At 44.6% G+C, this 18,785-nt stretch overlaps 1 protein-coding gene across 1 annotated transcript in view; it reads right to left on the minus strand.

Annotated features, from left to right (window-relative positions):
• The window catches only part of LOC117362950 (calcium-activated potassium channel subunit alpha-1-like), a 192,402-nt gene extending 173,617 nt beyond the window's left edge, over window positions 1–18,785 (minus strand). Inside the window, exon 1 of the mRNA XM_033950039.1 lies at window positions 18,447–18,785. Coding sequence (XP_033805930.1) covers window positions 18,447–18,785 — 339 coding nt within the window. The remainder of the gene's footprint in view (window positions 1–18,446) is intronic.

Genomic DNA, 18,785 nt, shown 5'->3' on the forward strand with positions numbered 1-18,785 from the left:
AAAAGTATGTGACATTATTCTCTAGGGTAGATGCAGATAACAATAAATAATCTACATAAGATATCAAGTTTACTCCTGGTGGGATCCGTTCCTGAAAGGTTTGCAAACCATGCATCAATATCCTGGAGAATACAAAGGGACTCTGGGACTCTTTCTAAGTCCCTGTGGTAGCCACGTCCATTGATACCATATACCATGAAAGGTAAAGGCGGTATAGGGACGTAACCTTGAGTGTAATACAGGGGTGTCCAACCTGCGGCCCAAGGGCTGCATGCGGCCCCGTGAAGAATTTGTGCGGCCCCAGTCGAGGGTGATGCAGTGTTTTCCTCTGCTGCGCCCGGGTGTTTACCGTCTTGCCGGCTCCCTCCTCTGTCTTGCTGCAGCGTTTGCGCGGCCCCAGAAACATTTTTTTTCGGCCAATGCGGCCCAGGGAAGCCAAAAGGTTGGACACCCCTGGGATAGTATAAAATGTATTTTTCAAATCAATAACAGTCAAATAAGATCCCAAAGGAACCTCATTCAATATTGTTACAGTATTTGTAACCAGCAGATATTCAGGCTTTATCAAGTTTCAAGTTTATTAAAAAAATTTGATTTGATCGCAAAATCATAATCCAATGCGATGTACAAATAACGATAAAATCGGGGAAAAAAAAGAAAAACACATTGATTAAACCGGACAGTTAATTCCAGTTTTGACCGACCAAACACAACAAACATCCGGCTTCTGGATTAGAAGTAATGGCCAATGGGTATTCCAATGAGATGTACTTTCCTTCAGAATCCCTTCACTTATCAAGTCTTCAATTATAGGTATGCTTCCTATTACAGCTTCTGGGGCTCCTTTCACTAAGCTGCGTTAAGGCATTAACGCGCGGAATAATGCGTGCTACGTTGCCCTGCGCGCCAGATGCTAATGCCAGCATTGAGTTGGCATTAGTTCTAGCTGCGTAGCGCACGGTGTAGTGCGCGGTAATACGCTGCGTGCGCTAAAACCGCTAGTGCACCTTAGTAAAAGGAGCCCTAGGTATCAATGGGTACTGTGCTACCTTTGGTCCTCTGTTTTCCTTTAACATTTCAATTTGTAAAGCTTCTATAGCCTTTTACCTTTCCATGCTTCTTCCATAATGCTTTAGGGACGTGGTCTAGTACTTGCCGTACATCAATATACAATACAGAGATATGTGCTTTTCAAATTCACTAAGGTCTCATTGCTGGCGTTAAGGTCTAGCGCGTGCAGCCACTTAGTGCACGCTATTCCGCGCGTTAAGGCCCTAACGCAGCTCAGTAAAAGGAGCCCTAAATGATAAATGTTCCAAACCACTGTAAGAAGAAAAATGAAACTGGAGATATTTTTACCCATCAGGGTTACAAGCCTCAGAAAAGGGAGCCCTTTTCCCAATTCGGGTTGTAACGTGGAAACTTTCCACTTGCTCTTGTTCACGTCATGGGCTCGAACCCGCCCTCACTCTCACTAAGGGCTCCTTTTATCAAGGTGCCTTACGGGGGCTAGCGCGTCGGACATTTCATCATGCGCTAATGCCTCGTCAATGGAGGCGTTAGCGACTAGCACGGCAGGCGGTTGAACGCGCGGTATTCCGCGTGTTAACCGCCTACCGCAGCTTGATAAAAGGAGCCCTAAATTTTATTTCAAAACCATTTTTTTCTTTTTTATATATCTGCTTTTGCAGTCGCCTAACTAAGATCTATTCAACCAAACAGTAATTTGTATCTTCTTCATAAACTTTTAAATTTCCTGCTTGACAACTACCAGCTCATTTCAAAAACAGAATCGGCAGACTAGTGCAAGCATAAGCATAATTTAAAGGCCCATTATTCATTGTAGCAGTTCATTATTCAGAGTAGTTCTAAGTACTTATCTGAAAAAGTGCTCCTGTAGCTTATAACATTTTACTTCTAGCCCAGTGGCAATAAGAATTCAAACCGCTGCTCATTTTATTTTGCTAATCATCATCCGACGCGGCCTGCATTTCGCGGGGCAAATACCGCTCCCACTGCGTCAGGGAAATTTAAGCAACAGGGCTATCAAAAAGCAGTGCCGATTCCGAGCAACCATGAATAGATCTTAGTTAGGCAATTCTGTTCTGTTGGTGTCCCGGTGCCTTAAAAAAATATCAAAACCACAGCCCCTTCCTAGGGAAAATGAGCAACATTATTTGAAATATTATTTTGTAATTGTTTGGTGTCCCACTGAGTGCTCAGAAACAGCAAGACTGATGTACTTGATGCAGGAACTTTATTTAGATCAGAGAAAACGTTGCCCTAAAGTGGCCCACCTTTATATATAAACAGGGACCCGACACAGTCCGTGTTTCGATCAACCAATCTTCATCAGGGGCCCGAAGTATTCCTTTTGAGATGAACCATGTGGACACAACAGCGAACAAAAGTTTTCGAGGCTTGTGGAACAGCCGAACTGAAAATGGTGCATTTCAGTGTTGAGCTGAGAACAAAAGCTGCTGATGAAGAGTGGTGGATCAAAACACGGACCGTGTCAGGTCCCTGTTTCTATATAAAGAAGGACCACTATAGGACAATGTTTTCGCTGATCTAAATAAAGTTCCTGCATCAAGTACATCAGTCTTGCAGTTTCTTTTTTGGATTTTGTCATTTGACATTTACTGCAGACTCATTGGATTCTTCCATTGGTGACCATTGAGTGGTCAGGCAATATAAAGATGGTATCATGTTGACAAATACCCCAAGAATAATGCTTTGCCTGCAGACTTTAAATTAATATTCTAAAATTAAGGAACCGATGTTTGTTTAATCTGCCAGCAGGTGGTAGTGTTCCCCTGGAAATCACCTGCTCAGATTTTATTTTCATTGCCTGCAAGAAGATGCCACAGAGTGACGGTATACAAATAGATAGCCAGACCTGGGCAGGGAGAAGAGCGAGTTACTATCTAAAACTGAATTCTATGTAATTATCATTGAAAAAGAAGAATCTGCTCAGCAAATCAAAGCAAATATTCTTTGAGGGGTTCCTCTGATTTTACGAGGAATTCATAGCTTTATCTTTTATTTTTTTTAAAAATCAAGCACAAAGATTTTTAGTAATCTTTTTAATATATCCTTCAGGAAACTGTAGAATGCCTGAGCTCTTTTCATTTAGATGAATAATGCAATCAAAGTCTCTTGCAATCAGTGCAGTGCTAGCTGCAATTAGATGGAACCATGAGGTGTCTTAAAATGATCCCAGAGCAAATCACCTTCAGTCAGAACAATGTATATTCCTGTGGAATTAAAATACCTTAACTATGTCTCAGGAATGACCCACTCTCAGTAAAGTCCATTATTACTTCATTTGAGCTGAGAAGACACTGGTGCATTTAAAAAAAAAAAAAAAACCCTCTAATTTTAACAAAATTCAGGAAGCCCCTTAAGGACTGTAGCAGGATGGGTAAGCACAAACTAGTGTTTCCTTTGTTGCCTTTTTGAGAACTTGTTATAGATCCACAGCAGGGGTGTCAAATGTTGGTCCTCGAGGGCCGCAATCCAGTCAGGTTTTCAGGATTTCCCCAATGAACATGCATGAGATCTATTAGCATACAATGAAGGTAGTGCATGCAAATAGATCTCGTGCATATTCATTGGGGAAATCCTGAAAACCCGACTGGATTGCAGCCCTCGAGGACCAACATTTGACACCCCTGATCTACAGTATGAGCTGTAGCTTGTTTCTAGGCACAGGGTTTCCACTAAATTCTAAATCATAAGGATCACATCAATCCAGTCTTGGTGTAATCTATTGTATGCAGAGGCATGGGATAGGGTTACCATATGGCTCCAGAAAAAGGAAGACGGATTGAAACATCTGTGTTTTACTTCCATTGCTTTCAATAGAAGTAAAGCCTAGATGTCTCTATCTGTCCTCCTTTTTCTGGAGCCATGTGGTAACCCTATGTAAATCTGATTCTTCTATTTCCCAAGAAAATCAAAACTACAAATCCATGCATGTAATAGCATAAAACATAGGAGCCAACTCTGTGAGTGACTAAGCACCCCCAATATTGAACAAACATTCTATGTCCAGGGAGAGGTCATTTCTATTGGGTTTAGCACCTCCAATCATTTTGAAAAGTTGGTTCCTATGGGATAAAATCAGGCCTAGATTAACCTCAAGGTCAACTCAAGAGGTTCTGGCACCCCGCCCCACCCCAGAATATTTCCTCCTCTTTTACCAGCTTTTGTCTCTCCGGTCTCCTTTTTCTAAGCATTTCCACCCACCCACCCACCCCCAATATTCTTTTTTTTTTTTTCATAGATTTATGGTTATGGTTATCTTTATTTGATATACCGTCTTACTCCTCCCAACACCCACAAATATTTTCTCCTCTAGTTTCTCCTTCCTCAATGCTCCTGGAATATTCTTTTCTTTCAACAACCCCCCTACTCAGCCCACCCCTTCCCAGTGATCCAGCATATCTCCTTCTCCTTTCCCTTCCCAATGGTCTGGCATATCTCCTTAACCCTCCCCTCCCTAAAGGTCCATGTCTCCTTTTCCCTTCCTAATAGTCCAGCATATCTTTTTCTCCTTTCTCTTTCCTTCCCTTCCTAATGGTCCAATATTTTTCTCTCCTGCCCTCCAACATTTCACTTCTCTCCCTCCTCCAATGAGCCAGCATTTGTCCTCCTTTGCTTGCATCTTTGCTTCCTATTACCCTCTCAGCTAGTGGACCAGCATCTCCCTTGGCCTCTTAGGCTCCTGCCCCGTAACCCTGGGTGTACCTTTTTAAAATATTTTTTTTAATGTTTGGAGCTACCAGTCCCTCCCCATTACAGAGATGCTGATGCCCCTCCTACTCCCCAGTGATCCAGCTTCTCCCTTGGTCTCTCAAGCTCAAGCCCTTGCTCTTGGATGTATAGGGTTACCAGAAGTCAGGATATCCCCAGACATGTCTTCCTTTTGGAGGACATGTCTGGGGTCCAGACAGCTTTTCAAAACCTTGCACTTTGTCTGGGTTTTGAAAAGCTTCCTCAAAATTGTGGCGGGCAGGAGGGCATCTGCAAATGCACAGATGCCACGTTGTGACTGGGGCATAACTGGGCAGGGATGGGTGAAACTAGGCCGGCCTAAGGGCAGGTCTAGGGGTCCAGATTTTTACTAAAGTAAAATCTGGTAACCTTATGGATGTACCTTTTTGAAAGTATGTTTAATGCTTGGAGCAGCAGCATAGCAGCAATGCATACGCGTTGTTGGCTCCTTCCCCACAGCCTTCACTCTGGCAACTTCCTGTTTCCACATGGGCAGAAACCATTAGAGTAAAGACTATGGGGAGGGTGCCAACAAAGCGTATGCAACACTGCTGTGTGCTGGCTGCCACTCCAAGCAATAAAATTGCTTTCAAAAAGTACATCCTTGAAAGGCCACAGGAGAAGCTGGATCACTGGGCAGTAGGAGGGCATTGGCGTCTCTGCAACAGGGATGTAGCTGGGAGAAAAGCCAAATCCAGACCTTTTTTATCCCCTGCTTATTCATGTGTTTCCTCTGTCTCTGCAGGATCTGGGATGGATGGCTTAACCTATGGTCCAGGAATGTCACAGACTTAGGCATTTGGCACCCTTTGGCACCGGTTAAGCCAGCCCCGAGTAGCCTGTTTCTCAAGACATAGAATTATGTGAGAACTTGTATGTCTCAAAGCCAAGCTAGTTGTCACGTCATTTAGGTAGATCTAACCAAATCCATCAACATCAGTAGGCATAGGGTGCGCAAGGGTGCGGATCACCCCAGGCGCTGTCTTGGTGGGGACACCGGCACCTCTCTGCCCCCCGCCCCCTGTGCTCCACTCTCCATTCCCTGTCCCCCACTTACCTATTTAAAAATCTTTGCCAGCATGAGCAACTGTTCTAGCTTGCTGCTTGCGCTGGCCTGGCTCCCTTTGAAATTACTTCTGGGTCGCAGGGCCTGGAAATGACAACACAAAGAACACCAGCGTGAGCAGCAGGCCAAAGAAGCCACTTGCGCAGACTAAGATGTTAGAGGTACGGGGGTAGGAAGGGAGGGTGCAAGTGTGGTGGGCAGGCGTGGAAGGAGTGGGGGGAAAGCGGAGTTGAGGGCACCACCACCACCCCGGGCACCTCTTACCCTCGCCACGCCACTGGTCAACATCTTCTCGATAAATTTAATTTGATTGAGACTACCACGGTACAGCTGCAGGCTATATTTGGTAGTATTTTTGCTTGGATGAGGGCAAATAAGTTCTTAATGATTGGTTCCAAGACTGAATTGTTGTTGGTGTTGCAGGGGTTTGACTCCAGAGATGTCTTCAGAAATTCTTTCCTCTAGCATTCCAGCTAAGGTTTCTATCCAGGTGCATAATCTTAGTGTTTGGCTGGATTCTCAATTGTCCTTTAGATCATAATTGGAGACTATGATTAGGAATTCATATTTCAAATGGTTCCTGTGGAGCAAATTGAAACAGTTCCTGACATTGTGTGATTTCAAAGCTGTGTTATAATCTATGGTTCGGGGGTCAGATCTTGACCCTCAGGCAATAGTCATGGGCCACTAACCAACTATCAAAAGTGATTAAAGAGTATCCAACCTTTTGGCTTCCCTGGGCCGCATTGTCCCCCCAAAAATGTGTCTGGGACCGCACAAATGCACAAACACTGCAGCAAGACAGAGGAGGGAGCCAGCAAGACGGTAAACACCCGGAAAACACTGCATCGCCCTCGGCCAGGGCCGCACAAAATACTTCACGGGACTGCATGTGGCCCTTGGGCCACAGGTTGGACACCCCTGGATTAAACTAAATGGAGCCTAGGGGAGAGTGGGCCTCATGCACTGCCCTGTTGTTCTAATGGTCAGTCTGCCCCCATCTGGTTCTAAGTGGGATCGAATAGTGTAATATTGATAGAGTTTGTAGTCGCCTCCCAGCTAAAAGACTATATTGTAAACAAGAATCTTCTATCACCCTCCCAACTTGGGTTTAGAAATGTACACAGTACAGAAATATGTTTGATTCATCTGGTATCTATGTTATGACTAGTGTTAAGTCTAATCTAATCCTTTGTTTTATATAAGGGCAGTCCTCAGGTTAAGAACGAGTTACGTTTTTAAAGCTGTTCTTAAGTCAGATTTGTATGTAACTCTGAACTTGTAGATTTTAACATTCATGCTGCTTACCTCTGCTCCCAGAGGGCCAATTGTCCCTGCCAGTGTTCCCTCTAAGGTACAGCATGCACAACCACACATCATGTATCATTCCTGAATCTGCTACTGGAGAAGTGTAGGAGTCTAGGCCCCACTGGAAATACTGCTCAGTGAAATCAAATGAAGCCGTGACTGCGTTCTTAAGTACGGTGTCTGTAACTCGGGGACTGCCTGTACCACATCATCCCTGTTAAAATTTGATGTCTCAGCAGCATTTGACATGGTAAATCACACTCTATTGCTAAATAGACTATCCAAAGTTGGAATTTCAGAACTGGTATTGCAATGGTTTAAGGGCGTTTTGCCGAAAAGACGCTACAGAGTATTAAAAGATAGATCTTTCTCCGACTACTGGTCTCCACCATGCGGTGTACCGCAAGGGTCTCTTATTTCACCACTGTCAAACAGGATGACATCTTTATGACCACACTAAATTTGATCGTTGTGAGACTCGGAGTATGGCTCTTTTCATGTGCATATGATACCTTTTTATTAATTCCTGCGGATTGGAACCAAGCAAACATGGCTACCGAGACATCTGGATTTTTACTTCCATTGAAATCAATCCGTCCTCCTTTTTCTGGAGCCATATGGCAACCCTAAGTATATCAGATCCTTAAGAATAGGCTGGGAGGGTATTTTTAATCTGAATAGGGTAAGGTTATTGGGATAGTCTATGTTTCTGTGTTTTGTTGAATAATCATTGGGTGGGGGGGAGGAGAGAGAAAATGGTTGGTTGTGCATATTTGTAAGTTGAATGTGCTTTTATTAACTTATTATATGATATATATTTGTGTATTGCAATTTTGAAGTTTAGAAAATCAATAAAGAATTTTAAAAAAAAAGAATCCTGTACTGATGAGGGGCCTAAGTAAAGCCATGCAGCAGGTGAATAAATACCAGAATCCTATTCATAAATTAAGCCAGCTAAATAACTGCATGGCATTTGCATATACCTGATAGATAAGGCTAATACAACTTCATCCCCTCTAAAGACCACTGTGAGTGGTGTCAATTAGGCCTTGCACCATTAGGTAGAACAGCAGGAAAGAGCCCAAAAGTATCTTTAGACAACACAGAACCCAGATGTCAGGTGATTTGCTAATCCCTGCCGTGACAGAGTGCTGCTATTTAACTAAGTGCCGGGTAATTGTCTGGAGAGATCAGAGGCTGGCTCTGGCTCGGGCCCAGGCAAGGAGCGGTGATTACGGTAATGGCGTTAATCTGCACAGCCTCAGCACTGGATGGGCCGGGAGGCCTCGCAGGCAAATTGCAGCCAAGTGCCCTGGCTAATAGCACCCTCGTCAATAGTCCCACGTTTATCGCTCCGGCTCAGCGTATTCACTTCATTCCCCTTTGATTGCCACAAAGCTGAACAGAGCACTCCACATTCAGCCTCGCAGAGAGATTTAAATATGGGTCTGATTGCCGAATATTTATTAAGGGGCCGGTGAAGGGTCAGCTTGGCCCACAATTGGAAGGCAGCAGCCAGGTCTGGTAGGCTATTTCACTGGCTATATATGCCCTACTGACCCTGAGATCCTGACCCTGGAAGTTGTTCTTCATTGTAAACCTAATGTCCTGGTTATTCACCACTTCTAATCAAATTAAAACGGTGCTACAGAACTTATACTGAACTATTTCTACAGCTGCTCCATGCAGGGCAGGATTAATTTGTCGAGGACCCCTAGGCACACAAGTACACTGAGCACCCTGCCCCGCCCCCACCCCACCATGCACCCAGGCGGAATCAGGAATTTGCATCAGAGGGACGCTTTGGGCAAGCAGCACTGCTTGCACAATTACAGCTCCCGTTGCCTTTCTTACCCACGTTGCTTGCTTGTCTTACTTTCCATCGATGAGAGGGGGGGGGAGGGTGCCGATCAGGGTGGGGCCCGCATTGCCAATCAATGCTGGAGGGGCCCATCGCCGTTTGGAAAAAACAATGTTGATGCCTTCCTTCATCGGGCCCCCCTGACCATTTCGGGCCCTAGGCACGTGCCTACTCGGCCTATTGGTTAATCCTGCCCTGGCTCCATGTGGTATGGGAGGGTGGGAACTGATAGGTGAAATTAAGAGGTTTGGGAGGTAGGTGCCAGCTATGTGGGTGCATAGGCATTGTCAATATTGAACAAACACCTCACTATGTCTGGGTAGGGGTACATTACATTGAGGCAATGGCGTAGTAAGAGGGGGGTGATCTGTCCCGGGTGCCATATTGGTTGAGGGCGCAGGCAGCTGTCTTCCTTTCTGCCCCCCTGTCCCCCCACTGCCACTGCCTCTCTCCCCCGAACTCTTCACCGTCCCCATCTCCACACACTCCTTCCCCGCCACCTCCTGCCACGTGCGTGCTGCTTCCCTTCCCCATATCTCTCTAACGTTGCTGGCACAAGCAGCAACCCTCAACCTGCTATCGTTCCAGTGTTGGCTCTTCCTCTGATGTCACTTCCTGGACCCGCACCTAGGAAGTGACATCAGAGGAAGAGCAGATGTTAGCGTGACAGCAGCTTGGCGGTTGCTGCTTGCGCCAGAAACATTACAGAGGTACGGGGAAGGGAAGCAGCACACATGCGGCAGGAGGGGCGGGGAAGGAACGTGTGGAGATGGGGGACGGAGAAGAAGGCAGGGGAGGGGTGCCACCTCACCCTCACTTAACCATGGCATTGAGGTTAACACCCTAAATAATTTTAAATTTTGTTTCATGTGGGATAGAGGTGACTGATATACCGTATAAGTTTAGGAACTAGAGCACTGTCCAGTAGTGGAAAATAAATGTATGTAGGTTATTGTGGAACTGATTTTTCTGGGTCTTTCATCTCTCTTCATATTTCTCTTTAATGGTTCTTTCAGGGGCCTGGAAGGATTTTTTTTTTTTTTTTTTTTACCTCTCAGCATTATAGTCAAGGGCAACTGTTTATAATCATTAAATCCTCTGAACTCTGTCTGTTTGCAGAAATTTTATGGAAGACAAATATTTAAGCTCTTCAAACCCGTTGTGTTAGTTTTTTAAATTTACTTCTAATCCAGTGTAATTAGTGTCTGTGCAGGACTGGAGGGCACAGGGGATAAACACGAGGATACAAAGGTGTCCCTTGTATGGCTATGAGGGTCATGGGTTGGGTAGAGAGAGAAAGAGTCATAATAACATAGTAGGTGTTGGCAGAAAAAAAGACCAAACATAAGAAAAGCCATACAGGGTCAGACCAATGGTTCTAGCCCAGTATCCTGTTTCCAAGGAACTGACAGAAACCCAAATATATGGCAGACTGGACCAACCAATGCATCCCAGAATGCACTGGGTGGGGTAGGAGCCACATTTTCAGGATTGCATCAGAGACAGGAACTGGTGGGCATGGCTCCTGCCATGAGGTATTAGATCTGTGTGTGTGTGTGTGGGGGGGGGGGGGGAGGGTGAGTCTGGGTACCACTAGATGCCAGAAACATGTTTTTAAAATTCTAGGTGGGTGGGCAGGAGGGAAAAAGGCATCCTGGTCCCAGGCCCAGTTGGGCCATTAGATACCAGGGAAACAGGGTCAGGTGAGTTTGGGGGAGGGAGATGAGACAATGAGGAGTGAGGCAGGAAAGAGATGGGGCCACAGGCGCTCAATACTCAGACCTCGTGGTAGGTTTCTGGCCTTGAGCTCCTGCAGTATTTATTTATTTAATTTTCTATCCTGTTTTCCCCAGAGCTCAGAACGGGTTACAGGTTGGCATATACAAGGAATCTAATACCAATATACACAGTATACAGTTTACAAGATAAATTTGACATAGTTGCAGTGCAAGATTTATCAATATAAGTTTTTATCCTAATGTGATACATACCGAGGATACCAATATCCTCTATAATAAAACCTTTACCGCACATGCACAATAGAAAATCTGTGTTCCCTTCGTCCGTGAGATCTGCCTCTGTGCCAAATTTGATTTCCAACGCATGGGGTGGCTTGCAGCGCGTGGGGAGGCTTCAGTGGCGGTGGCGGTTTGACTCCTGCGCTGCCGCTGCCGGGACACCTCTTCTCACCTCCAGACCAGCAAACGCAGCAGCTGAGGGGCATTTGCTAGGCTGGCCCACTTCGATAATGCGAAGTGGGCTGGCCTAGCAAAAGCCCCAGGCTGTCCAGGCTAGCGGATGCTGGACAGGGGGAGCAGGGAAATGAGAAGGCCTACTGCTGGACAGGGGGATCAGGTAAGAAGTACTGATGGACAGGGGGGAGGTAAAAGGAAGGGAGAAGGCCTACTGCTGGTCAGGGGATCAGGTAAAAGGTACTGATGGACAGGGGGGAGGTAAAAGGAAGGGAAAAGGCCTACTGCTGGATAGGGGGATCAGGCAAGAGGTGCTGCTGGACAGGGGAGAGGTAAAATAAAGGGAGAAGGCCTACTGCTAGACAGGGGGAGCAGGAAAGAGGTGCTGCTGGACGGGGGGAGGTAAAAGGAAGGGAGAAGGCCTACTGCTGGCCAGGAGGAGCATGCAAGGGGTGGTGGTGTACAGCCTAGGAAAGAGAAAGACAGAAAGAAAGACAGACAGACAGCGGTCAAGGAGAGAGAGAGAAAGAAAGAAAGACAGACACACACATCTATTCTAGCACTTGTTAATGTAACGGGCTTAAAGACTAGTACATTTATATTTCTTTGTAATCTTTTGGTCGTAGGCAGGGGAGTTAGGTGAAGAGGTTTACTTTTATTGCTTTCCTAAAGTTGAGGAGTCCTTCAAGAGATATGATCTGCGGGGACAGTCGATTCCAGTGGCTCGGTATGAAGTGGGAGTAGGAATGTCGTTTGGCGGTTTGCAATTGAAGGGCATGACCAGGGGGCGTTTTCAGGTGTATTTCATCCTGGGAACATAGGGACCTGTTTGGCACATACGGAGGAAGCTTGCTTGTCATGTAGCTTGGCGCCATGTCATGCAAGGTTTTGAATGCTACCATCAATCAGGCCCTTGAAGACACAACGTTTGGCTACAGAACTCACAGCTCTGCAAGCTATGGGATAGCTTAATCAGCTATTAGCACGCATTTTAGTGTGCTGTGAGTTGTCTTTTGCTATTAATCAGGAAGTAAACTGCCCTTGGCGGCTTTCTGCACCTGTCCCATAGGCAGTTACATGATGCCATCTTGGAGCATAATACCACAGTTCCGTTGCTTTCAACTCTAAAAATGTCTACCTTTTCCTCATCATTAACTAGCATCATTTATTTGCTAACATAAACTTTATGGTTCTAGTCCTCCCTGCAATCAAAGCATATGTTTTGAATGTGATATATTATATGCATATGTGGAGGGGCATTATCAAAACATATGTCTAAGTCCGATTTGGACATATGGCGCTAGACGTCCAAAGTCGGCAGTAAGAAAATGCCTATTTTCGAAAGGCAAACCACCATACGTCTAGAATTATATATTTTTAAAATCTTCTATCTGGATGTCCAGGCAATTGGGACGCCCTGACCACCAGGCACCTTGTCTATCTTTATACCACATTTTTGACCAAAACTTTGTCCAAGTCCCAAACACCCAGAACAAGACCATTCGAACATAGGAAGGTCCAGTACTGTAGTAGACTGGTCACCCAGACATGGCAACAGAACAGTGGGGCATCTTAGAGAACACTGCTATGAACTTCACATAAAGGGTGTCAGATAAACATCACACCAGAACTCCCTTATAGGTTATGGTGAGCCACCCATATCACCCCCAAAACCCACTATACCAACATGTCTACAACCCCAATGGCCCTTATGGCTGCAGGTAGCACCTATATAGCAGTAGAGTAAGATTTTGGGAGGTTTTGGTAGGCTCACATTTTCCATCATAAATGTAGTCGTTAGAGTGGCTTATGGGACTTGCTACTCCTCTCTATGGTTCACTAGCCCACCCACCAGGCTACTTAAACGCCTGTGTGCAGCTCTACTAGGCTTTCCTATACCAGGTGCTGATGTTCTGGAGACAGGTATGTACGTTTGTACTCTGATCTTTGTGGGTGTGAGGGAGTCCGTGAGCACTGGGGGAGTGTCTTACCTTGATACATGCAGTGATCACCAGGTCAGTGAGGGCACCTTTGTGGCACTTAGACCCTTTTAAAACAGGTCTAGTTCCAAACGTGTAAGTTCTGTCCAGGATGTCTTGCAAAATGTTTTTCGCAGCAAAACATCCATGTTTGATCCTGCCCATCCATGATACTGCCCAAAGCCCACCTCCACCACCCCTATATCGTACTATGAATGTGCAGAGGCTGGAACACCTCACTAGATGTACAGAAAGATGGTTTTATTGGCACTTGGACGTCCTGTTGATTAGGACGCCCGAGTGCTGATTTAGGATGCTTTTTGGACGTCTATGTGCTTTGATTATGGGCCCCTTAATCTCTATCTATCCCTGCCAATTTTAGGACACAGACCATAGAATTCGTCCGGGCACTGGTTCTACTTCCCAACCTCTGGAGTTGCCATCAAACCTCATTTGATTCCTTTTTCTATATAAGAGTCATCTGTGTTTATTCTTGTCATCTCTAGGACTGGATGACTCAGGGATAGGGTGACATGGTTACCCATTCCAGAAGGGAGACCTTTTGGCCAGTCCTGGATTTCTGCCAGTGGCATCCTGGTGCATTATGGAACCTACAGCACTGATTTCAATGGATAGAATCATGGACTACATTTACTACACTGCTTTGGGATGTAACTTTAAAACCAGAACTGGCCAAAAAGTCTCCCTTCTGGAATGGGTAACCTGATCACCTTACTCAGGGGACTGGAACAGAGATTAAGCCTGTCACCTCTAGGGTTGGACAAAGCAGAGAGTGGGCACAGGAACAGGATCTAAACTTTCTTTATTGCTGCCCAAATGCCTGTCCTGTAAGTAGAAAGAAGATCCGTCCGTTCCAGTGAGCTCCATTTGCAAACACTAGAATCTCACAGTCTCTTATTCTATTCTTACAACAGAAGTTTGTAGGCTGCCACCGCTGGCATGATTCATTCTCCCTGGGATCTATTACCAGACAACAGTTTGAACATGATGTGTTAGTTACTGTGTTGCTAAGCATAATTTTCTTCTAATCAATCATTTTAAGTTTGTATATTTATTATTTTTGCTAGGGTCGATGCGCTGAAGCAGTGCTAATAGAAGTGCCAATACATGTCATCTACGGCTGTCCAGCTTCTTGCAGGTGCTCGATAATGACGTGGAATGTCATGTATCCGGTCTTCCTTTAATCATCTTGGTAGGGGATGTAGAGAGGGGGACACGGCTCCACATAAAGGGTGACAGCTTCGTTACCACTCAGGGATATACTGTATCAGGAGACAAGATGGATGCTGCTCTTGTACTTCTCTGGTATATTCTGCTTCTCATTCACATCAATGGATTGGCAATGACAAAAAACACATAGGAACAGAATCTGTAATTGGGTGTCTAAAAAGATAGGCGCCTAAAGATAGGCTTCTATTTCATGTCATTCACACTTAGACACCCATTACAGAATCGTGCATAGCTAAACCTTAGGTGCCAAATAGGTGCCTATAATATAGGCTAGGGTTTTACAATTTTTTTGTCTTTGTTATAAATCAATATTTGGTCTGGCCCCCACGTACTTGGTTTCTCAATTTAATCTGGATAGTTCTATTAGGCCCTCACGTAGAATTCATATGTTCACCTATCTGACAATAAAGGCCCGCTGCTACAAAAGATTCCTGGACAGAACTCTTGCCTTCCAGGCAGGTAAATAGAACGATTGGCTGTGTAACATTATCACGCATTCCTCATCCTACTTCAGTTTTAGAAAATCAGTAAAAACGAATTTATTTAATCGATTTGTAACCTAAGAATTTTATAGTTTTCTACTTCTTCCATTCCGTAAGCTTGGATTCGATGACTCTATATTGTGACCACTTTGCTGATTGTCCAGCACATCTTGTTATAAACCGCATTGAACTATCATGGCTTTGGTGGTATATAAGAATAAAATTATTATTATTATTATTAAATCCTACATTATAAGTACCTAAGTACTTTAGAGAATCATGCCTAATGGCACCTAAGATGTTCTCCACCCCTAAAGACGCCTACTTTGGAGTTAGGTGTCATTAGGCACCCTAAGATAGGCACCTTTTATAGAATTTTCCTCATTGTGATGGGATGGCTGAAAGCCCAAAATCTAATGGCACAGTGATGTGATATTAGCAACTAAGCAAGCAATATTTAGCCACTGTGGGAGATTCAGATCTGGAATTTCAGTGATGGGCTATATCTGGCTATTATCAGAAGTTATTCAATGGTGGCATCCGGATAGCTACTTGGGCTAGCTTAGGACAGTCTTTTTTCTGTCCCAAGTTAACTGGGTAGCTATCCAGGTGCAGCTGTGACTAACAGCAGTGCCAGGATAGATCCCAGTTCCACCCAGACCACTCTGACATTTCCTGGATAGTGTTGAGGAGGTCTGCCTGGGATTTTCAGCAGCACTATTGGATAAGTGCTACAGATAAATGCAGGTTAGACCCAATGAGCAGTAGTTATCTGGTAGGATCTGTTCTTACCGGGAAAAGTCCTCCTAAATATCAACCCCATAATAATTTAGTAAATGATGGCAGATAAACATCTAACTAGCCTATACAGTTTTAGTGTGCTGGAAGATGTTAGCAGATCCACATAATACCATGTCCTACTGTATAAGAGATGTCATCTTGCTCGATCTGGGGAATATCATTAGTAGTGGAATAGAATAAAGCACTAGGGCCATAGTGCAATCAATTTTGCCCCATCTGGTAGCAGCAATTAGGAAGTTTGGGGGAGAGGAGACATAGGTCATAGGTTGGTTGGTATGGCACATCCCTTCACCAACCAAAAAGGTGGAATTGACATTTAAAATGAGATAGAGCAGCTTTTAAACAAAAAACTTGGCGAGGGCCGACAGTTGCTCAAAAGAGCATGGTTCGGAACATGATATCTTTAAAAGATATCACCAAGACAGGAAAGATAGGTGATTCCATTAGTAAGGTTACAATAGAGACCATAGTTGACCAGGTGTCTTCAAATACAGAGCAGACAGATTTTAACAATTGCAAATTATCCATGTCAACAACTGAGCAAGTTGTAAATAGGAATGACAAACATTTGTTTGTTGCAAGTTTCTAGGTCTTGCAGCGTCTTGCCTGGTAGAAACCGATGTTTCAGGCACCATGCTGTGGCTTTCTTCAGGGAGAGAACATGACAAACATTGTTTGAAATGTCTGCATGCAAATGCCAAAAGCCTACGAAACAAGATGGAAGAGTTAAAATATATTGCACTAAGTGAAAAGATAGCTATAATAGGCATATCTGAGAGCTGCTGGAAGGAAGATAACCAATGGGACACTGTGTTACCAGGGTACACATTATAGCACAATGATAGAGTAGATCAAATTGGAGTAGGGGTTAAAGAGGGAATTGAATCCAACAAAATAAACATTCTGCATGACATACGAATTCTGACAATTAAGTTTGCGAACTTGCCTCCAAATGCTTAAGTTGGCAGCACTGTACAAACAACTCGGTATGGTTTCATAATTTTGGTAGATCAGTGTCTCACAGCTGTGTTGGTGTCAACATGTGGCAGTTTCTTACTGAGTAGTGTTCATTATTGTTGTTGCGTATTTTTATGTGCTGTCGCGAGAATATCTGAGCTTGAATTGGAGCAACGAACAAACATTAAAATTTAAATTACTTAATTATAATATTGTAATCACATCATATGTCTTATTGTATTAATAATTGGGAGGAGGATGGGAGAAAATGATTGTTTTATGTATTACTTGTGTAGTTAATAATGCGTTTTATACAATATTTTATGTTCAATTAATTGTATTGCACTGTTAAAGTTTGAAAATCAATAAAGATTAAAAAAAAAAAAATTCTTGTTAAACTTGGCAAAAGTGGAAGTGGAATCAGGGACACGTTAGTTCAAGTTTATGGGGAGAATACCATGAAGAAAATGGCAGTGTATAAATGGATTCAACGTTTTTCTGAGGGAAGAGAAAGTGTCACTGATCAAGAAAGGTCAGGGTGGCCAGTAACAAGCAGAATTGATGAAAACATTGCAAATGTAGCTGAATTGTGTGTCAAAATCATCGGCTCACTGGGAGAAGCATAGCAGACCAAGTAAACATCGATAGAGAAACAGGAAAATTGTAACTGAAAATCTTGGCATGAGAAAGGTGTGTGCAAAAATGGTCCCAAAGGAGCTCACCGGTGAATAAAAGCAAAGGAGAGTCGAAGTTTGCCAAAACCTCTTGGAGAGAGGCAACACAATGTTTTGGGCCGTGTTATCACTGGTGATGAAACAAGGGTATACCAATACGACTCTGAAACAAAGAGTCAGACTGCCCAATGAAAGTCAGCCAGTTCTCAATGTCCAAAAACGTTCCGTCAGTCCAAAACAGGGGTGGGCAACTCCGGTCCTCGAGGGCAGGAATCCAGTCGGGTGTTCAGGATTTCCCCAGTGAATGTGCATGAGATCTATTTGCATGCACTGCTTTCAATGCATATTCATTGGGGAAATCCTGAAAACCCAACTGGATTCTGGCCCTCGAGGACCGGAGTTGCCCACCCCTGGTCCAAAATCAAGAGTCAAAACAATGTTGCTAATCTTTTTTGATATCAGAGGGATTGCTCATTGTTCAGTTAACTAACCCCCCTCCTTTACAAAGCCATGCTAACATCTTTAGTACCGGCCACCACGGTAACAGCTCCGATGCTCATGGAATTCCTATGAGCATTGGAGCTGTTACCATGGCGGCAGGTGCTAAAAACGCTTTGGAAGTGCTGAAAAGGCTGCGTGAAAAAGTTAAATGAAAACAACCTGAACTTTTCACCAACAACTCATGGCTCTTGCATCTGCCAGTGTCAATGTATCAAATCCCCAGTGGGAATGTATACTGGGGAGTTAACTCTGCCCTCTAAAGCAGTGTTCTTCAACCGCCGGTCCGCAGACCGGTGCTGGTCCACAAAATAATTCTATTATTTCCACCAGTCCATAGGTGTAAAAAGGTTGAAGAACACTGATCTAAAGGTAATGCTTCTCCCTGCTTCGCCGACGCAGCAACAGATCAGATGCGAGCAGCAATAACTGCACAAGCCTTTCCCCCCCACCCCCCTCCCCCCTCCCCATGTCAATTCTGATGTCGGAGAGGAAGTTCCGGGTCAGCCAATCGCTGCCTGGCTGGCCTGGAACTTCCACTCTAACAAAAGAATTGACATCGGGGGAGGGGGGAGGCTTGTGCAGTCGCTGCACGCACCTGGCCTGTTTCTGCAGTGGCGGCTTGGGAAGTGAACATCGTACAAGCTCCTTTTTGCACTTCTGTCCTCTGCCAGCTGCAGTTGTCTAGGATGGTCCACAATGCCGGTTCCTGGAGCGCTTCTGCTTGCTTCTGAGCTCCTGTACTGCCAGTGCCGAATTGAGCCAGGGCCAGACCCTGTCCATAGCAGATCTTTAAGCCACTATTTCTCGCCGCAGCTTGATGGCTCCACCTCCTCTCTGTCCATCCTGCAATCTGTAGGGGAATTTTCTGTGACGCTTTGGTGATGTCACACAACCAGGAGAGCCAGAGAAAAAGGGCAAAGAGCAAGTCAGGCAT

The sequence above is a fragment of the Geotrypetes seraphini genome, chromosome 6 (genome assembly GCF_902459505.1).
Source record: "Geotrypetes seraphini chromosome 6, aGeoSer1.1, whole genome shotgun sequence".
Classification (NCBI taxonomy): domain Eukaryota; kingdom Metazoa; phylum Chordata; class Amphibia; order Gymnophiona; family Dermophiidae; genus Geotrypetes; species Geotrypetes seraphini.